General features: G+C 44.0%; 1 protein-coding gene across 7 annotated transcripts in view; it reads right to left on the bottom strand.

The window, feature by feature from the left end:
• Positions 1-22,768, bottom strand: part of LHFPL6 (LHFPL tetraspan subfamily member 6) — a 276,744-nt gene that overhangs the window by 206,108 nt on the left and 47,868 nt on the right. For 3 of the 7 annotated variants that reach the window (XM_081547751.1, XM_081547754.1, XM_081547756.1), the window contains exons 1-2: positions 18,276-18,627; positions 16,220-16,795 (exon numbers count right to left, since the gene is read on the bottom strand). In XM_081547751.1, coding sequence (XP_081403877.1) covers positions 16,220-16,604 — 385 coding nt within the window. In that variant the 5' untranslated portion in view covers positions 16,605-16,795; positions 18,276-18,627. Of the gene's footprint in view, positions 1-16,219; positions 16,796-18,275; positions 18,628-22,768 lie in introns of those variants that run through there. The other 4 variants (XM_081547752.1, XM_081547755.1, XM_081547757.1 and 1 more) reach the window with 2 other exon arrangements.

Here is a 22,768-nt window from a genome sequence, read left to right as displayed (position 1 = left end):
TAAAGCTGAAACTCCAATACTTTGGCTACCTGATACAAAGAGCTGACTCATTGGAAAAGACCCTGATGCTGGGAAAGATTGAGGGCAGGAGAAGAAGGTGGCAACAGAGGATGAGATGGTTGGATGGCATCACCGACTCGATGGACATGATTTTGGGTAAACTCCAGGAGTTGGTGATGGACAGGAAGGCCCGGCGTGCTGTGGTTCATGGGATGGCAAAGAGTCTGAGCGAGTGAACTGAACTGATGATAGTATTGGACACAAGAAGTGACCTAGCCAAAATCAGGAAGTGAGTGACAGTCACTTTAGTCATGTCCGACTCTTTACGATCCTATGGACTGTAGCCCACCAGGCTCCTCCGTCCTTGGAATTCTCCAGGCAAGAGTACTGGAGTGGGTTGCCATTTCCTTCTCCAGAGGAAGGAAATTTTGCTATCATGTGTGACAGCACTGGACACAAGAAGTGACCTAGCCAAAACTGGAAGTAGAGGAGTGGTAATTAACAGTGTAACACAGAATGCGGTCCAAGCCTGTCACGGGCCCCAAATCAGAATCAGGCTCACAGGAATACCCAGATTTAAAATTTTCCAGAATGATTTTGAGCAAATCATCCGTCAAGTGGATGTAAATCTTGTGCTAAGGACAGGGGTGTGCTGAGAGTCTGCAGCAGAGGCCTGGCAGTCACACATGGGAGGCAGTGTTGCTCCCACAGCCTCCACCAGAAATAACCAGTGCTGGTCAAGTTCCAAGGAAGCACACAAAAGGCAGATTCCTTCAAATGTGCCCTCAGAGAAGGCTTTATAGGGAAGTCAACATTCAGAGCACACCTTCAAAAACAAGCGGACTTTGGGCTTGTGTCAAGGGAGGGAGGAACACGGCCAGCCAAGGCACAGAAGTGAGACTGGGTAAAAAATATATAGGAGACACTGTGACATTCAGGCTGGGCAAAGCACAACCCAACATAAGGATGCCAGTGGATGGTGACATGATAAATGGGGCAGGTGAGGCACCTTGTAAACAGCTTTTATCCCACGGGAAGCATGAACGGCCATGATCCCAGCCAAGAAGATGACTCTTGAGCACAAGGATGGACAAGAGGGAGGCAGGTGGGCAGGAAAGTAGCCCGGGCAAAAGACAGACATCAGCCACTCAGTATGGGTTCTCTGAGTCATTTGAAATCAATGTGACAGGGCATCATGACACTGCAATGAAATGCAATTTAATGCCTTTTTAATTAATGGCTTTTTCACAATTAATAGCTTTTTAAATGGTCACTCAGAGATCATGACTATCGCAGTAACATGTCTCAATACCATGTCTCAATACATTTACATACTATATAAACTTGCTCATAGTACATTCAAGGCAGTAAGATGTCTCAGCCTTCTACAGGATTCAGCCTGATACCAAAACAGATGACTGTTTTACAGCATGTTCTTCTGCCCCCATCTCTAGCCTCAATTTCAAAACACATTTTATCTTTCTCTAAGAACGCACTTGGTACAGTTTTTAAAGACTTATATACAAGTATCAAAGATATTTTCTTTTTATTTTGCTCAATCCCCCCCAGGATAAGAAACGAAAGCCCCACAAGCCCTGAATTGAGTTTTAATCTTAGAGAACATCACTGCAACATACAACTGCAAATATCACTGGCAAGGTTCATTTTGTGAAGATAAAAAAAAAATGATCTAGCTGTAGAGCACAATACTGAAGCTAGCTGTTGTTGGAATATCAATGACATCTTTCTAAGGGAGAGTCCAGTGACCAAAGCCCTGAATTTATAAACTCCCTGAGGTCACAACCCTGTATTATATTTACTTCTTTTGTTTCCCACGGCACCCACAGCGTAAGGCTGCCGCAAGATTTTAAGATTAAATGAGAAAATCTGTACAAGAGCGTTTTGTATATTATAAAATGATATATTCAAAGTAGCTAATATTAGGGACATCAGTGGCAGTCCAGTACTTAAGACTTGGAGCTTCCACTGCAGAGGGTATGGGTTCAATGCCTAGTCAGGAAACTAAGATCCTGCATGCCATGCATCATGGCCAAAAAAAACACCACAAACATCTTATGTTTTTCTTCTTAGGGGAGGGGTGGGAGAGAGGTTCAAAAGGGAGGGAAATAAGTACACATGTAGCTGATTCGGGGTTTCCTTGGTGGCTTAGACAGTAAAGAACCTGCCTGCAATGTGGGAGACCCAGGTTCAATCCTGGGTCGGGAAGATCCCCTGGAGAAGGGAATGGCTACCCACTCCAGTATTCTTGCCTGGAGAATTCTGTGGACAGAGGAGCCTGGTGGGCTACAGTCCATGGAATCACAAAGAGTCAGACATGACTGAGCGAATAACACTTTCACTTTTCATAACTGATTCACTCTGCTGTACAGCAGAAACCAACACAACATTATAAAGCAATTATACTCCAATTAATAAAATAAAAAAATATTTTTTTTAAAATGTAGTTAATATTAGGTGAATGGAAGTCTAAAACATTAGCTGACTTAGAACTGTAAAGAACTGATTTTCCTTTCAGTTAGTTTCTGTGGTTATTCAGAAAGGATAAAAACGTGGACAGGTAGTAATCTGCTATGTATCAGAGGAAAGATGGAGGTTTAAAGGAAGATGCTTCGTGGAACCTAAGGTTAATATTTAAAAAAATAACCACCAAGATGGAGAAAACCCACAACATGGAAGTATGAGCTCAAACAAACACACCTATACAGATGCTGACAATACCTATTCAGACTGCACCTCAAATTATGATCTATGGGGGTCAGATACAGCTAGTGACAAGGTGTATTTACTAGGTCTTGAATAACACGTCACCTGCCAATGAGAATATTATTAGTTCAAAAATTACTTTGGGAAATACAGCAGAGTGCAATAGCGAACTAAAAGTGGACGAAAGTGGAATCAAAGTTCTTTCTTTTAGTTCTTTCACAGTCTGCTTCTATTCATTATGTTATCCTCAGAGCTAGAACGCGGCCTAACAGAGAGCAGGATTCAGTAAATATCTGTGTAATGAATGAAGCTAATTAACTGTTTAAGTTAAACTGTAAAACTCTGAGTCAAATATACTATTAGTAATGGCCGCCATTTATGGGGACGCTATCTTTTCAGGCCTGATATTACCTGACTTACGCGTACACTTCACAGAAACCCAATGAGTTAGTATTACTAAAAAGCAGAGACATCACTTTGCCAACAAAGGTCTGTCTAGTCAAACCTATGGTTTTTCCAGTGGTCATGAACAGACGTGAGGATTGGACCATAAAGAAGGCTGAGCACCAAAGAATTTATGCTTTTGAAGTATGGTGCTGGGAAAGACTCTTAAGAGTCCCTGGAACAGCAAGGAGATCAAACCAGTCAATCCTAAAGGAAATCAACCCTGAATATTCATTGGAAGGACTGATACTGAAGCTCCAATACTTTGGCCACCTGATGCGAAGAAGTGACTCATTAGAAAAGACCCTGATGCTGGGAAAGATTGAGGGCAGGAGGAGAAGGGGGCAACAGAGGATGAATTGGTTGGATGGCATCACCGACTCAATGGACATGAGTCTGAGCAAACTCTAGGAGATAGTGAAGGACAGGGAAGCCTAGTGTGCTGCAGTCCATGAAGAAGTCGCAAAGAATCGGACACAACTTAGTGACTGAACGACAACAGCAACAATAGGTGAAAGAACTCAGGCTGAGTCAGTTGCTTGCCCGTGGCCATGAAGCTGTTGAGGGGCAGAATTCAACCCTGTCTGCCCAGATCCTGCTTTACAAGACAACGCACAACCACAGAATAATGTAAACACAAGAACAGAAGGCAGCACTTGAAGCTTTGCTAATAGAAGGGGAAAAAAAGGCACTAACATTTTAATTTACTTACAGTCTTACAGAAACAGTTTCTTCTGAGATCCGACCACATGCAAAAATTCTGAAGCATCCCACGTGGGGAAAACTGTTGTTAGTCTAATCCCAGGCTGCAAGTAATGCTACAAAAACAATCTGCCACAACTTACAAGCTTAACAAGCTAAACAGGGAAAGTATAGGGAAATGAAAACATGTCCCTCCTCCGATATTTTCCACCATCTTAAAAACTCATCAGAGTCAGATTTCCAGATCTGCTCTAAGTAGACTGCAAGAGGATTATGGTAAAAACCACACCACACAAAGCGCGATTGTCTGAAATTACTCTGAAGTCAAATGCACATAAAATGGTGCCACACAGAGAAGAAGAGCTTGCTGCTGTGTAATTTCATGAAACCTGCTGGGCACCGAGGTCACGGGCAGCCAAAGTGAATTTTAAATGGTGCCAACCAGGAGGCTATAATCAGGACAGCCACCAGTGGGCGGATGAGATAAATGAGCCAACTGACTCTTCCACCAGGCGATCAAAATAGGAATGCCATCTTTATGCGTGAAACAAACAAAAACAAATGTTTTTTAAGTTAAAACATTCATCCTTCACACCTCTGTCTTTTCACTACATTTCTAGACTCTTTTTTCCTCCAAGGCACATTTCTGTGAGTGAACATCACGCAGTGTGATTTTTGTTCCTACCTTGAGTTTTCCTGCAACCTACTCCAGAAAAATAAAATCTATTCCTACAAAGCACAAACTTCTCCATAACCCTGGTCCACCAGCATGGTAGATGTCAAGTGGTGGGTACTATCCAAGGGCAAGCTTAGAACTGATGATGGAGTCAGACACAACCAAGAGCCTGCCTTCCAATCAGGACAGTCAAATAGTGAAAGAAAGTGTCAGGATATAAAACCACATCTTTTTAAGAGTGAGTGAAGTAATACTGGGGCTTCCCAGGTGGTTCAGTGGTTTAAAAAAAAAAATCTGCTTGCTGATGCAGGAGATACAGGTTCAATCCCTGGGTCAGGAAGATCCCCTGAAGGAGGAAACGGCAACCCACTCCAGTATTCTTGCCTGGAGAATCCCATGGACAGAGGAGTCAGGCAGGCTACAGTCCATGGAGTCACAAAGAGTCGGACTTGACTGGGCAACTGAGCACGAACACACAGTTGTACTTCTCACAGAAGGTTCTCAAAGACACTATGGATCTATATATTTAAGCCTGCTCTCTCTCATGAGCTCTTTGCCCATGTTGCCAACTGCCCACGTAATCTTCCACCTGAAGTCCTTGAACCACAAACTGTGGATTCAGGAGGTGTTCTTTGGTCATTATCCTCCAGATCCTATGAGATGCACAAACTGAGTAGGCTGCCAAGCAGGGCAGCTTCTGCCAGCCTTAGCCAAATTGGGCTGCAGACCTTGAGTCTTTTCTCCTGAGTCCTCAGCACTGCCCATCAAAAGAGCCAAAAGGGACTTCCTGGTGATCCAGTGGTTAAGAATCTGTGCAGGGGACATGGGTTCCATCCTCGGTGCGGGAAGATCTCACCTGCCACAGGACAACTAAGCCCGTATGCCACAACTCCTGAAGCCCACGTGCCCTGGAGCCCGTGCTCTGCAACAAAAGAAGCCACTGCAAACAGAAGCCCGCACACCGCAGCTTGAGAAAGCTCCGCATGCAGTAATGAAGACCCAGTGCACCAAAAATAAATAAACAAAAAAAAAATTGATTAAAAAAAAAGAAAAAGCCAAAAAGGGGCTGGTATAGGATAGTGGGAGCTCTGGACATTTTGCTACTGATTAAACTCCTTTGCAAAATGCTTTTGCATTTGTGGGAGTCACATGACTCATGTCAGCACAGCCACAGGATCATTGACTTGCAATTGAATTCGTTCTGCCTTGATGTCCTTATTTTCCCTCTCCTCCAAGTTCCCCAGTAAGATTGAGTCTCACTGAGCTGCACTTCAACTGCTTGGGCCTTGCTGTCCCCTCCTTAGGGATCAGCACAGCAAGCTCTGGACTCTGCGAAACATAAGAAACAAATGTAGACACGAAAGATAGGATGGAAGTACAATCAGTGTGGCCTGGCAAGTCCCTTCTCCATACCTCCTAGAAGGAGACTGTGGTTATGAGGGGCAGGACCCCCGCAGGAGGCGTGGTTTACGAGGCAAGGTGACTACAGAGATTGTCAAGATTATAATTTTCTATTTAAATTAGCCAGTGCAACCCCAGAAAACAAAACAAACCTACGAAACACATGAACAGCAGCAGAAACAATGTCTTACCACTCACTAAATTGTAGAATATAGTGACTCTATTGTAGGTCCCACCTAGACAGGCAGAGAACATGGAAAATCTTATATGTGTATCCAAGACAATGATGCACATATAGTTGTGGGGGAGAAACAGTACAAGGAGCTTGGATATTAACAGGGAGCCAAATGTGGTCAGGAGTGAGAAAAGGCTATATAGACTTTGACCATGAACCTATGTCCCCCTTTCCAGCTACACATGTGCTGGAATGTCATGGTCCCATAGGGAATCCAGGTCATCCCAGGTGTGCCCAAACCCCTCCCAACATCATCAGGTACAATCTGCTACCCATCCAGAAGGTACCTTCGTAGACTGCAGAGGGGACTGTCTGGGTAAACTCATTATAAGATAACACTGGGGTCAGAGTTTTAGAAAAACTCGGGAGCTTAAAGGTGGAGATAAACATAAACAATAAGAAAGTCAGGTCTCATATGCAGCAACTCTTACCAAGGAGCACTAAATCAGATGAGAATTAGATGTCATCACAGAATCATAGCAATTTAGAACTTAAAGGCACATTTCACTTTTTCAAAAATTTGATTTGACAAACATATGGGAACTATAACTTACACTGGAATAACACAAGGACATTTCATAGTTCATGGCCTTCAGTGCAACTGACTTATGGCATAGAGACAATAATCACTGATAATATTAACTCATTAAGGCATAACTAGTTTCCTGTCTTGCTCTACCTTATTACACACCTATAACATGACTAACATAAGCTATTACACGTAAGCTATGAAAGGAATCTATTCGGTCTCCAAACTACATTCATTTATTCATCTAAAAATAGGAGCCATGAAACTCTTTTGCCTCGATCTTAGAAATGTCTTCAAAATCGTTTTATGATTCCCACAGCTTTACTGAGGTCTTCTCCATCTCTGGCAGAGCCTGCTATAACAAGCCTCTTGCTGCCTTTCCTGGTTTTTTTGTTTCCCCAGATCAGCCTTTATTCCTCATTGCTACTAGATTATATAGTTCCTAAGTCAGTTTCTCCCATAACCACTCAAAGACTTCAACCTAAAGTTGACTTTAAGTAAGCGTAGAATTCTTACCATGAAACAAAAATACGGACTTTTAGACCTGATCTTGTTCCATCACCCCCACTCCATACTTTACAGGATACTGCCATTCCCTGAATGCCCATCAGATCTTTTTATAACTCCTTGGCTTTGAGAATCTAACATTTCCACTGCTCAAAATTCCAAGGAGTCTTCTGCTCATCTTTCAGACCCAGTTCATCTAGTGCCTCTGTTATGAAGCCTTTGCAGACCCCTCCAGACACGAGGTCCCTTCCTCTCTTGTGCTCCTACAGCATTTTGTTCACACTTCAGTGGACCCTGAACATTTTTAAACATTGGTGATTTTCTCCATTCACCGAAAACCCCAAAAGTTCATAGTTATAATTATAAAAAGTTATAGTTATATCCCCAAAGTTCATGATATAATCTGCAAATTGGCTAAGGCAGGAACTGGAATTAAGTATTGTATTTTAGCCAGGATCCAGGAAAGCAGAAACCAGCCTAAGTATTTCAAACACAGAGAATGTAATATAATACAGGAAACTGGTTACACAGATGATGGAAAAGCTAAAAAGTCACACAGATATTAAAGAGGTGACCCGGAAACTGGCATCAACAGAAAACTAGCACCATCCATGAGACCAGAATGATGGTGGGAGACCATCACCCATGACTAGAAGAACCGGGCTGTGTACCTGGGGAAGGATTGTTGACAGCGGCTTCCGAGGGGAGCTGTGACCGTGAAGGTCAGGGCTTTCCAAAAGGAGAGAAAATTGCTGCCAAAGATGCTACCCAAGGGAGAGCCAGAGAGAGAGACATACTGGCTTCTCCTTGCCTCCTGTTTTTCCAAGTGCCTCCCATTGGTTTAATCTATCCAGGGGCCAGGTGTCAAGGCTTCTGGGAGATGTAGTCTCCTGTGAAGCAGGAAATGACTGGCACCATTTGAAGCTGTTGAGCCCCTCATTTGGCAGCTGAATGAGCCTCACCAGCCTCTCAACAACTGTATACAATGGAATGGACATCTGTCTCATGAGCGCTTTGGACTGTAATTATACATCACATGTTGGTTTCCTCCTTAAGACTGTATGAACCTCCACAGTAGCGACCTTATCTCAACTTATATCCTAGCGTGGTATTTGACATTCGGTAGGCACTCAGTAAATACTGCTCAGTTCAGTTCAGTCACTCAGTCGTGTCTGACTTCTTGTGACCCCATGGACTGCAGCACGCCAGGCTTCTCTGTCCATCACCAACTCCCAGTGCTTACTCAAACTCATGTCCATTGAGTTGGTGGTGCCATCCAACCACCCATAAACACTAATGCCCTGGATTTATAACTCAGCACTTCCTAAAGTTTGTTGTGCTGGCCACTAATTCAAAAAGATGCTATTGCTATCATAGGGTAAGTAGGACTCTGCAATTTCCAAACAAGTTTGTGAAACACAGTGTTAAAGTTAACCCGGAAGAAAAAAAAGTTAAGCTGGTCTCAATGTATACTAGAGCTTCAATTAATTAAAAAAACACTGTGGACTACGTAGCTTAGAGTACGTCAAGCCTGTATATTGTCACCCTGCTTACTTAACTTATATGCAGAGTACATCATGAGAAACGCTGGGCTGGATGAAGCACAAGATGGAATCAAGATTGCCAGGAGAAATATCAATAATCTCAGATATACAGATGACACCAACCTTATGGGAGAAAGTGAAGAAGAATTAAAGAGCCTGTTGATGAAAGTGAAAGAGGAGAGTGAAAAAGTTGGCTTAAAACTCAACATTCAGAAAACTAAGATCATGGCATCTAGTCCCATCACTTCATGGCAAATGGAGAAACAGTGGAAACAGTGGCTGACTTTATTTTTGGGGACTCCAAAATCACTGCAGATGGTGACTGCAGCCATGAAATAAAAAGGCGCTTACTTCTTGGAAGGAAAGTTATGAGCAATCTAGACAGCATATTAAAAAGCAGAGACATTACTTTGTCAACAAAGGTCCGTCTAGTCAGGGCTATGGTTTTTCCAGTAGTCATGTATGGATGTGAGAGTTGGACTTTAAAGAGAGCTGAGTGCCGAAGAATTGATGCTTTTGAACTGTGGTGTTGGAGAAGACTCTTGAGAATCCCTTGCTGCTACTGCTGCTAAGTCGCTTCAGTCGTGTCTGACTCTGTGCGACCCCATAGACGGCAGCCCACCAGGCTCCGCCGTCCCTGGGATTCTCCAGGCAAGAACACTGGAGTGGGTTGCCATTTCCTTCTCCAATGCATGAAAGTGAAAAGTGAAAGTGAAATCGCTCAGTCATGTCTGACTCGTAGCGACCCCATAGACTGCAGCCTACCAGGCTCCTCCGTCCATGGGATTTTCCAGGCAAGAGTACTGGAGTGGGGTGCCATTGCCCTCTCTTGGACTGCAAGAAAATCCAACCAGTCCATCCTAAAGGAGATCAGTCCTGAATATTCATTGGAAGGACTGATGCTGAAGCTGAAATTCCAATATTTTGGCCACCTGATGCGAAGAACTGATTCATTAGAAAAGATCCTGATGCTGAGAAAGATTGAGGGCAGGAGGAGAAGGGGACAACAGAGGATGAGATGGTTGGATGGCATTACCGACTCAATGGACATGAGTTTGGGTTAACTCCAGGAATTGGTGATGGAAAGGGAGGCCTGGCGTGCTGCAGTCCATGGGGTCACAAAGAGTCAGACATGACTGAGCGACTGGACTGAACTGAACTGAATTGAACTGACGTGGCTTAGAAACAACAGAAATTTATTTCTCCCATTTCTTAAAGCTAGAAGTTTAAGATCAGAGGGCCAGCACAGTTGGGTGGGGGCTCTCTTCTTCACATGGGGAGAAGGAGCAAGGTACTCTCTTCAACTTCTTTATAAGGGCACTAATCTCATCTGTGAGGGCTCCACCCTCATGACCTACTCACCTCCCAAAGTCCCCACCTTCTAATGCCATCCCACTGGGCATTAGGATTTCAACAAATGAATTTTGTGGGAGGACACAAATATTCACACAGAGCAGCTTGTTTCTTTATTGCAGATAATACAGTTCATTCAAAGCTTTCAAAGTGTGCTTGAAGAGAGAGATACAGAATTATGTAGCATCATGGCAACATATATGACTACAGAACATATATGTTTTCCAAAATACTAACATTACACAGGGACGTCAGTTAAAGAGTCATTGTTTTAAGTATCTTCACATTTGTGATATTTTATTTCTTCTCTGAAATATTCCCATGAGGTAGAGAAGAACAAGGTCACTTACAGATAAAAATGTTGCTAATAAGTAACTAAAACTAATACATCAAGTATTAATTGAATATATAAGGTGTTATTTACTATTCTAAATATTGTAGGGCTAGAAGGAAAATGTAAATATTCACCTATGTTAAGAGATTTATTATTCCTAATGGCCAGAAATTCTGAATTCTACATACAATACAAAATGGAATTTCAATTAATGCTGAAATATTATGGTGATAGCATTCATAGCTCAGCCAATAACTAATGGGATAAATTTGGGTGTCACTCTAAAATTCAATGTTCATAGCCGTAAAAAAAGAAAGAGACAACAAATTACCTGCCTCACTGGGGTGAAATAAGAACCGAATATGTTCTAAGGATCACCAGTCACTTCAGGGACCCCATTCCAAATTACTTGGGAAAACACTTAATACTATACCTTCCTCATGCCCCCCAGGAGGTTGGTATAGGCATCAAAATACTCTAGATTCTGTGCTGTAATGAAATTTATTAACTTTCCACAACCAAGTGTTTCTCCAATCTACTTGTTTCCCAAATGGTTCTGCTTTTCCTGTTTACAGCTACTGGTACCCCCAGGAATCTATGCTCCCTCAAACATGAATGTGATGCCTTATGAAAACAAAAATATGAATTTTAATGATATCCAGGAATAAGTTTTAAACTTGATGCTGTTATGCTTTCTGATTATAAGCAACACACACAAGAGGACACCCTTGGCAAGGTAGAGATAGCTGCAAAATTCAAGAACCAGTAACGTAACAGTGATGACTCTGTATGAGGCGCAAATTGGATGCATCTTGAGATGCTGCCTATGTATTGTAGAATGAGGTAAAGCTGTCTTTAGTGTGTGTTTTAAGTTTTTCTTTTGAAATGATTATAGATTCACATGCCTCAGTTGGTTTTTCTTGTAATTGAAAATACATGTTTTACAAGGCAATGGGACAATTTGTAAATCTATACAGATGTAAATCTAGTGAGATTTAGTTAGTGTGTTAGTGAGATTTGATTTAGTTTAGTTTAGTTAGTGTGGTTTTTACAGTAGTCATGTATGGATGTAGGAGTTGAACCATAAAGAAGCCTGAGCACCAAATAATTGACGCTTTCAAACTGTGGTGCTGGAGAAGACTCTTGAGAGTCTCTTGGACAGCAAGGAGATCAAACTAGTCAACCCTAAAGGAAATCAACCCTGAATAGTCATCGGGAGGACTGATGCTGAAGCTCCAATACTTTGGCCACCTGATGCGATGGAGTGACTCATTAGAAAAGACTCTGATGCTGGGAGAGATTGAGGCAGGAGAAGGGGGCGACAGAAGATGAGATGGTTGGATGGTATCACCGACTCAATGGACATGAATTTGAACAAACCTGGAGAGATAGTGAAGGGCAGGGAAGCCTGGCATGCCGAGTCCATGGGTTTGCAAAGAGTCGGACACAGCTTAGCGACTAAACAGCAACAAATGTGTTAGTGAAGCTAACAAGTCCAGACAGACCCTGACCCCAGAAGTATCAGCTATCACTGTGTTAGCCGGTGGCAACAAAGGGAAGTAAGTTAAAAATCAGATGATTCTCTTAGAAAGACTCTACTCCACAAGAAGGAAATGAAGATTTGGATATTATGGGCATAGTGGCTTTTTAGTGACTCAGAGCTCAAAGCAACTCACCTGGACTTTACACGGTAAGTAGAGGAAGAAGGAAAGAGTAGTTCATGATCTCTAAGGTGTAATTTAAAGAGGAGCAAGAAGAGCTCTGCCTGCTGCCCCAACTGGCCCAAGAAATGCCTGGATTTCTTAAAAATTAGAGCAACTTCTTACAGTGAGGACACTGTCACTAAAATGTCACGGTGCCCATGAACACACCAACACTTATTTACTTTATTCCTCAGCTGTCACGCGATAGAGAACCTGAATGTGAAGGAAAGCATAACTGGACAAATCGTATGTCTGATCAGGTTTAAAGTGGAGCAAGGGGAGAAGAAGTTGCAAACCCTCATCTCGAAGGATGAAAGACAAGTCCAGGTGGAACCCTACAGCAAGGGGCTCCAGAGAGGCCATGACGCTTTCAGCACGGAGATGGGTTTGTGGCAAGAAGCACTCTGTCGTCATTACTGTCGTGAGTGGCACTTAACCATCAGTTAGTTGAAGAGATGGTCTCCCCTGGCTTCTCGGAACAGAACAGTGTCTCAACTGGAAAGGTAGTTGTTTACTACTGATTAGCATTCTACACTCATTTTAAACACATATGTGACTCTCATCCAAACGAAATATGGAATAATGCCAATTTGGGACACTTCCGTGCCCTCTCATTATAGCACCAGCAATTTCCAAAGATGAAATCTACAGATTCGGACCCTGACAACTGCAAGCACCAGTGGGCAGAACTTCAGTTCAGTTCAGTTCAGTTCAGGCGCCCAGTCGTATCCAACTGTTTGTGACCCCATGGACTGCAGTATGCCAGGCCTCCCTGTCCATGACCAACTCCCGGAGTATACTCAAACTCATGTCCATTGAGTCGGTGATGCCATCCAACCAGCTCATCCTCTGTCGTCCCCTTCTCTTCTCGCCTTCAATCTTTCCCAGTATCAGGGTCTTTTCAAATGAGTCAGCTCGTTTGAACTTAAGATAGGCTTAATATGTCTTTACAGTGTTCTTACATGCTTCATTTGCAGAGCCCATAAATATGATATTTTTCTAACGCATACGTCAAAAGTTAGGTATTAAGCTTTAGAAAGTCTGTTAAAGTACTTGATGACGTATTGGAAAGGACATAATTTTGCAATCCACAAACAAAACGTTACAACCTCTATCTTCTCATAACACCATTACTACACTTTCGGCATGTGAACATTTTTACTAGACGTGATACTTTTCAAAGGCTTTCTACGTGCCCATTAAAAATTCAATTGAGGATAAAACTCAACCCAAGCTGGTTTTTAAAAATTATGACAAAGACATGACTTAAAATATAAGATGGAGATGGTGGCAATTAAAGTTTATGAGCAAGTTATTGCGAGAAAGGCAGAAGCCATTGACTCCTCAGAGTACTTCTTTTCTGGGTAGTAAATGTCTGCGGACCACAGTGCCACTTCGTGTTGTTCCACTTGTTTGCAGATGACATTTTAACCTCTAAGCAACCATAGCAAGACGATTCAAAATGAAGTTGACACTGTGTCCTTTAACTAGTTCCAAAGTACTGCAGGGGTTTTACTGCCTGATGTTACACCATATGTGCACACTCTGGACACAGCAGGCAGGGTTAAGCAGGATGCTTCTGCACTCAGCCATTCTCCTGCTTCCTGTTGTTTTTGGAGCAATCCTAACTTTAGCTAAACATAACCTTTCTGGGTGGATCATTTTTAGAAGGAGAATCCACCTTATAGCCGAGTGTCCTGTAATGTTGACTGTATTTTGAAAGCACAGACATTGATTAAATTCACAGAACTCAGTGATTTGGTATTGTGCTGTCTTTATGAAACCCATTTTATGAAAACTTTCATAACATTATTTGTCACTCAAGTTTTTATGCATAAAAACTTGGACAAGTATGAAATGAACAGGAGGAATTCTTTCTGAAGCATTTTTTTGGTCAACTGGTCTATCACTAAAGTGGTAGTGACTAATGGCAAACTTTTCAAAATCTTTTCTGTAGCTCAAGTTATTTTTTAATTCTAAAATGACGACTGTCTTGGGTAGTGGGGAAATATTTACTTACTCGGGTCCCCAAAAGGTTCGAATCAGAAAAGCCCTCTTAGGTTTCACACTCAGAATTATTTTCTGCAGGATATGAGAAATCTATGTGAGACATGCTAATAAGAACCTATATCCTCAACTCAATGCCAGTAACTCTTAACAAGCCGGAGTTCATGAAGAACATATACAAGGCAAAAAACAGATCTTTTAAAAGTATACATAACTTCTACAATGGTCTTTCCCCTTGAGTTTTCTGTAAAGTAGAACATTAAGCTCTTTATAATTCCCTCAAATCTATAGGTAGCTTAGAGAGAGAAGCATAAATCTCATGAGTCTCAGATTTACCTCCTGTTGCCTTCCTGCATGAGACATTTAAAGGTAATCAATAAAAACTGATTCCTCTTCGTAAGCACTTTGCTGTTCTGCCAGAAATAATAGTAGCCTCTACCCCAAAATGAAGAGGAAAAAAATGAAAAGTAATATTTACCAGGAGAAAAAGAAACTGCCCAACTATTTTTCCTGAGCCAAGTGAAACACAAACAGCAAGTCAAAGTTTATTCTTAAAGAAAAAAAAAAACTGTTAAATATTCCCGGCATTAGTCCTGTTTTTCAAATCTGAGGTATCAACAAGTTTTTAACTCCGGATTTGTATTTTCCACTCTCTGCAAAAACCTCATTCCGTTTCCTAATGGATTTCCGGTACTGTCCTTCTGTAGGAATCTATCTATACATCACATGCAAGACTTGTGCTCAACGCTAAACAGCAAAGGAAGGACAGTTAAGCCCCTCAATTACCTCCTAGGGCAGAGTGAGAGGCAAAACCACAGGGAACAAATAGATGAGAACAAAGTTACATATGGTAAGGAAATAAAGAACTGCAAACAACTGTATCTCTTACTCCAAAACACAAAACTTTGGGCCCCTTGCATTTTCAGCACAAGAATTTTCATACTCAAAACGTTACTTGAAAGTTTAATATTAGATAATCTGAAATCATCTGTTGGGATGTCTCCAATATGCAGACTCTACCTGAGGACCCTCGATTCGTAGTGTTTTTTCTTCCTCTGGATTTTTCACCAAAGACTGCAAGAGAGCACCCAAAGGAAGAGCTGGGCCGCAGACTCTTACTTTGCAATGAAGTTACAAATATATTTTATATGTTTTCCTGGCTTCCTGTTTCCCTGTGTTCTGCACTATCTGCGGAGGTTGTCTTATTTCACCAAGGCGGATTATAAATCAGACAAGTTCAGCCCGTCAGGTTGAAAAATGGAGGTGAAAGGCACAGCGGAAAATAAATAAAGTATAATTAAAACCATATGACCAGAAATATTGAAGCAATACTGTTGGAGGAAACCCAAGTAAAAATCAAACCTTTTCTGGTGTTAGTGAGACTAGCCAGTCCATTTGAAACAAGCACACATTGCTTGCTAAAAATCTCTTTTTTTTTTTTCCTTCACAGAAAAGCAGTCCCAACAAAGTAATTAAGCCTATCTTTGTGGCACAGTGAAATTTATAACTGTTCATGTAAAACTGATCTCTCATTTAAAACTGTAATCACTTATTTAGAAATATAATTTAAGATGGGGGAAGGCTCAATTTTATATCCACCAAAGAGTATTAAAGGCTTATGATGACAATGTTGAATCAAAAACCTTTTCTACTTTTCGTGACGTTTTCATCTCTTAAGATCTCAGGATTCCAGAAAGACATAGATACTGTAATTGCTGGTTGTTGATCGTAAAGAGCCAGTAGCTATAAAATCCAAATTGTCTCCTCTCCAACATTATAAACAACCTAGACGTCACTGCCTCACAGAGGTGGTACTTAGCAGACCAATGATGTACATGTTTGGGGATATACAGAAATTAAGAGCTCTTGATGTTTATAAAGCAATTCTCTGTTTATAAAGAATCTCTGACTTTGGCAATCTGTCCCAAAGCCACTCTATATCCACGTCTTCCTAGCGTTCCAAGTGTCAATTACCATAATCTCAGTAGACAGCTGGAACACAATTTTCAATATTGCTCCAGGATTTCGGTAAACAAGTGAAGTTGAGTGAAGTCACTTACCCCCCAGAAACTGAATTCCTCCGGCCACTCTTCCCACCGTCCGGGAGATGAGCTCCGACACGCAGCAGCCCATGAGAGCGGTGAGCGCCACCAGGAGGAGCAGGCCACAGCCCAGGCCGGTCACGATGGTACAGATCCTCCATTCGGCGCTGGGAATGCCCTGGAAAGAGGCGTAGCGCCCACACTCCTCAACCATCACCATCATCTGCCGACTCTCATCGTGCACCGGATAGGAGCACCTCCGGAATGTACCGAAGGACACGGGCTTGCCCAGCTGTGATCCCCAGAGCCAGTAAGGCATGAAGAAACCCACGCAGGAGGTGGCTGCACAAAGAAACGAGAGCAGAGCCCAGATGACCCCGGTGCAAGTCAGACTGGATGCCATCTTTCACCTGACAGGGCAAGGAGGATCCAAAGTAACTGTTCTGGGTCTGTAGGAAGGAGTAAAGGCTGTCAAACCACGGGCTCCCCGCGGGTAATCCACAGTTCTGTGAAGGGAGAGTGGCTACTAACAGAATGGATCTTCAGTCTTACTGGACATCAACTTCCCATTCTCTCCAGTAAGGATGCTGGTCCCTGGAAAAACCATAAGAAACATTAAAGGTTCAATGTCTTTGCTGAAAAGATAAGACCGACTCAGTTGGCCTGCTGCTTTCAATTAACACCCATTCAGAGACACCTCCATAGTTCAAAAGTGAGAAGAATCCATTCTATCAACTTCTCCGTAATTCAAATTTTGTCAAGACTGGCTCAAAGCTTTTTCATGTCTTTATCTCCTACACATGTTCCCTAATTAACTGGGACAGCTATTTACTTAAAGAAATGCATGACTTATTCCTACTTGCCAAGCCAGTGAATCCATTTCATATACTCACGTTAAAAAGAACGTAGCATTTTTACTGGCGGTAAATAGAATTCTGAATGCTATAATAAAACGAACCATAGCGAGGTTTGTTCAGTTGGCTTGCAAGTTCACGCTCAGAATTTGCAGCAACTTTTCTGTGTTCCTTTAGGTGCATTAACTCTCTGCACGAACCCGAACAAAATAATTAGGTTCATTTTCACAGTTATAGACTGTCTAGGCATACAGAGTGGATGGGACTCTTAGGCATCTTGCCATGCTTATTCAGTAGTGTTTGGGAATGCCTTTAGTCTCAACTATCTTCTCTAGTGTCAACAAAAGAAAGCCTGTGTACGACTCATTTTCATATCTGCAATTCTGATTAATTGCTTCTAATTAAATTATTAGAACCATCTTTCCCACTGAATGAATGACTGTGTCTCATCTGAAAAAGAGTCCCTATCTTCCAGTCATTTCAGAGGTTCCACTTGCATTCTGCCCTGCCTTTCAAACAGAGTTCCTCAGAACCACTTTCTCCACTTTTCATAAAGAACACAGAAGCCCAGAGCCCATGCACCCCACAGTTCCATTCCCAGGACTCCAGCTTTCATAGTCCATCTCAAATCCTCCCCCTCTCCTTTCCAGCTCTCGCCCCTGCCCTTTGCTTCCCACCCACCGCCCCTTTTCCACTCCAGCGTGTCACTCACTCCAGGAGAGCTCCGGCTACTTTTTTTTTTTATAAATCTTGTCAACTGCGGTCAGCATCAGCATTAGTCGCTGAAGTTGGTCTGTCTGGGCCCTGAGGCTGGGGCAGACGAGGGGGCACTGGGTGGGTAGGGAGGGGGCCCTCACCTCGAGTTGGGGCCAGGCACCCCGGGGGGGTGGTGGTGGTAAGACCAGACAAGCCCTCAGCCAGCCAGCCCCCCGCACCCACCCCCACCCCGAAGACACACAACGATCCTTTAACTCCCTAAAGGGGAAGAGGCGCATTTTCCAGCCGGCCCCGCGCGGAGGGAGGAGGTGAGAATGGGGTCCCCCACCCCGCCCCGGAGGCAGACGGACGCGGCGGGCCGGGCGTGCCGGGCGAGCCGGCGGGCAGCCCAGCTCAGAAAGTCCGGAGCCTCGGGAGCAGCCCAACTCCGGCGTCCGGGGACGAGGGGCGCGGAGAGAAAGGCGCGGAGCCCGCGCCCCGGGTCAGCCGCACGCTGGACTCACATGGCTGGCGGGCGGCGGCCGCCCTCCCTCCCGGGGCCGGGGCGCACTCACAACTTGCTGTCTCTCCCCCGCGGAGCATCCACGGCGCGTCGGACCGTCCTTCCTTCTTCGCCGCGGTCCCCGACAGCCGCGGAGCCTCCGGGGCCAGCCGCGGGAGGGGCGCGCAGGGGCCGGCAGGGGGCGGAGGTCTCCCGGAGGACGCGCGGCGCCGCGCCCGGGCAGCCCGCGCTCCTCCGGCTCTCCGGCGGCGGCTCGGGCGGAGTGCTGGGGCGGCGCGCGGGGCGCCGGGGCTCGCGGGCGGAGGAGCCGATCCGCCTTTGGCAGGCGAGGCACGCAGCGCCTCCTCCCCTCCGCCGCCCGGCCCTCCTCTCGCCTGTCCCCTCCCCTCGCGCCTGCCGGGACCGGGAGCGGACGCGGCCGGGGCGCGGCCGGCGGGGACCCTCCCGGCGCGCGGGGCGGGGAGGGGGCGCGGCCCCTTGGAGCCGGGGTCCCCTCCCACCTCACTCCCCGCAACCCAGGCGGCTTTCTCTGCCCCTCTGGCCCCGAGCCCCCTCCCGCCCGCCTCGCACCGTCACTCCTTCCAACCCGAGAGTGGGATGGAGGCAGACAGACCGAGAAGTGGGGGAGAAAGTTGCTGGTCCTCTGGGGTGCTCTCCTGGGGGGTCGGGGCAGGGGAGGGTGCCCTGGATGCTCTCCTGAGTCTGGTGTTTGGGGTTTAAGCTCCGGTTTCCGACCGCCTTTAGGAGATGGAGATGGAGAACAGGGCTCTAGAGACTGGTGCAGTGATTCCTTTCGAGCTTTCCTGGGATGTGGTCACTTGGGAAGGGGGTGAGCAAGGCCAGTGTGGGCGTGGGAATGGGAGGCAGAGAGCGGAGAGCCCCCTCTGGGGTTCCATCTGGCAGCCGCCTTTCCAGCCAAGCCAGGGTGAAAAAAGCAGGGGAAGATTCCAGCAAACCTCTCCCAAGAGACCTCCTCTTTGGGAACTTCTTTCAAAGGGTTTCTCCCTGTCTGTCCTCTCTGCCCCCTTTCTGTTTCTGTCTGTCTCTCCCCCACCCCCTTCCCTTCCACCTTTCGGTCCAGTCACTCTTGGAATCAATACCTCCATTGAATTTCTTTACCGAGAAAACACTGGTTTTGATTCCCCCTCTGGACGTCAGGTCTTTTTTGCTTGTCCTTAGCGCTAACCCCTTTGGAAGCTGAGAGCCACATTCAGCAGACTGTGGGAGTCCTTGCTGAAGGCGGTATTTTAAGAACCCTGCCATCTGGGAATAGCAGTTTGTGAAGTAGTTACTTCCCCACATACAGTTTTGGTGCTTTTTCAAAAGTTGAAAGTAACCGCTGGATAGATATAGATTTTATAGTAAATTTTCAAATTGCACCATTTTAATTAGCCATGGTGGTGCACATTTTGTTTTACTACTACAGATGGAGATGTGCACGCTTACACTATTAATTTGAGAGGCTTTGTGTAATTAGTTCCCACTCTTTATGAGGTCATAGACCTTTTTAAGAATATGATGAAACTGATGAGAACCTTCTCCCCCTCAAAAAAAAAAAAGACAAAAATGCACTTCCATATCAAGCTTTATCACAGTGGTTCTCAAGCAAGAGAAGAAGGCAGATTATGACCCCTCCCAGGGAATAGTCTGCAAGATGTGGAGATATTTTTGATCATCATGACCAGGGTGATTCAGCTAATATCTGGTGGGCGGAAAGGCCAGGGATGCAGCTAAATACCCTGCCAGGTACAGAACAGCCTCCCAGAATTATCCATCCCCAAATATCCACAGTTCTGAGGTTGAGAATGCTGATTTCAATAAAATGTCAGACTGTTCCCTGTTCCCCCGGCAGCCCATTCATGACTGGAGTCCCTGATGAAATGCCTTGATTTAAGTTATTTTTGTTTGTTTTGTACAAGTCGCTGGTTAATGAGCTCAGTGACTGTGTGATAATGATTGCTCTGACTTTCAGTTTTGTATTCTAACCTAGTTTTTAACACAGAGCCCTCAGATCTGTATAATGTGCAGGTAAAAGGTATGACTCCACAAAGACAAAATAATGAGAGTGACATTTGGGATCACCCTCCGTATTCCCACTGTGGATATTGGTCCAGGACGCTCTTCTCAATTTGGAGTTTGAAGTGCTGAGATGGCCTGTTGAGATTAAGTCCTTGCTGTGTCTCAGACCCTACACCATCCTTTTTTTTTTGGCCTTGCCACGTGAGATCTTAATTTCCCCGCCACGGATCAGACCTGGGCCCCCTGCAGTGGAAGATAGGAGTCCTAATCACTGGGCAAACCAGGAAGTACCCCTAAGTCTCCTTGATAGATTATTTTATCTAGTCCTCAAAATAAAAAAGGAAAAAAAATATGAAGGAGGTGCAATTATTGTTTTACAGAGAGGTTAAGTAATTTACCTGAGACGTTACAGCTAAAAGGTAGACTTCAAAAAATCTCATTATCTGAGCTATTAAACAGAGTAAATGCTGTTGAAGAGATCCTGCCTAAGATGAAAATAAAGATAGAGGAAGAGGCTTAAAAAAAAAACCTGTCAGGATACAGCATCAATTACTTGTGAAAGCATAGTGTATTATATACTAAGACTCAAAAATTTCTATCTTAGAAATGATTGTGTTACTAGCTCAATCATGTCCAACTCTTTGGGACACCCTTAAATCCATGTATTTTGATTTCTCATTTCATTCCACCACGTAATGATCGTCCCAAACTACAAAATCATCTGAATTACTCCTTGAGATCTTGTATACTTACTTTATAGGCAGAGTGAATTATCTTTAAAACCCTTTCATTAAATTTGCACCTTCAAAGGACCTTTAAATTACATTCCAGCCAGAAGTTCTCACAAAGCAGATGCTGCTCATATCTCTTATTTCAGGCTTGAGTTTCTAGTATGTTTAAATGGTAGTCCCATTGAGTCATAAGATGAGATCATGAATGTAAAAATATGTGGAAAACTATAAAGCATCTATGACAACACTCTTGTTTGGGTGCCCAATGTTAATTCCCAGTCCCCTCTCCCTTATTCGGGCTTCCCTGGTAGCTCAGCTGGTAAAGAATCTGCCTGCAATGCAGGAGACCTGAGTTCAACCCCTGGGTTGGGAAGATCCCCTGAAGAAGGAAAAGGCTACCCACTCCAGTATTCTGGCCTAGAGAATTCCGTGGACTGTATAGTCCATGGGGTCACAAAGAGTTGGACGCGGCCAAGCGACTTTCACTTTCACTCACTTTCTCCCTTATTCACTGGATACTTTTGGTCAACACCTGACCCTATTCTAGACAATGAATCAGCTGAGGTATCCCCTAGGGAAGACTGTATTTTCTGCTAAAAGAAGGAGGCATGAGAAAATAGTTCATCCACCATATTGGCTACCATTATTAAAGAATAAGATGTTTAGAGCTATGAAAGTCTTCTTGTAACCATGAGGGGAATCACAGAGATACAGTCCTAGCACCCTAAAGTTGTGGAGCCACACACTTCCTTTTGAATGTTTTAGAAATGAGTCATAGATTATTAATAGTTTTAAGTTACTGTTATTTGAATTTTCTGCTTTTTAGTGTCTGAAAGCATTTCTAATTGATAAAGCACTGTACAGAGAAAACATGTTCAATGATTTAAAAAAACACACATTAGTCAACATTGTATCCCAGGGTTTGGCAATAGAAGATAGATACTTGGTAATTTGAACATTAACTGAGGGAATTCATAAACAAATCAATATTATTGTGATGATTTTCCTTTCCTAGTGCAGCCTACAGAGTGGGTATTTTACTTTTAAACAGAGAAAGTGTGCTATGTGAAATTAGGGAAGAAATGTGATGATGAAATATAGGAAACACCATGGAATCAATCACTTCTGACCATCAAGGAAAGGTTGTAAAGTAACTTCTTTGGTTCACATTTGTGGCAGTCAGTATATTTTGGCTGATACGGTTTCTATTCCCAACCGTCTTCTTCTTCCATATCTTTCTCTCCCAACAAAGCGATGAAAGCTAAAATCTCCATCTCCCAGCCTCTCTTCGTTTGAGGGTCATGTGACACTGCTACCCAAGGAGAGGCAAGCGGAGGGATGCTGGGCCCATAGTAGCCACATCCTCTTCCCTCAGCCCTAGAAAATGGATGTGGTACATCTTCGCAGCAGGCATCTTTCAACCACGAGATGACAAGCTTGAGGACCAAACCCAGGCACTAAGAATGATGGAGTGAGTCTGGATACACAGTATCATTTTTAGGCTCCTGCATTATCCTCAGACTTCTCTTGGGTGAGACCAACAACCTTTAGCTGTTTAAATCTGGGAGTAGCAATAAGTATGTACCTGCTAGACTATTCAAACTGACTATTGTCTTGCCGTGCAAGAGCCAAAACCGCAGTCAAGTGGATTAGAGGCTGACACTAAGCTGAGCAGAGAGAGGGCAGAACAGCGTCAGGCGGAGCTCGTTCTCCAGCAGCTGGCGGAGGCGGTGGGTATTCGTCC

This window comes from Giraffa tippelskirchi, chromosome 12 (genome assembly GCF_054371585.1).
Source record: "Giraffa tippelskirchi isolate mGirTip1 chromosome 12, T2T-mGirTip1v1.2.pri, whole genome shotgun sequence".
NCBI lineage: Eukaryota > Metazoa > Chordata > Mammalia > Artiodactyla > Giraffidae > Giraffa > Giraffa tippelskirchi.
This window is presented reverse-complemented; position numbering and strand designations above follow the sequence as displayed.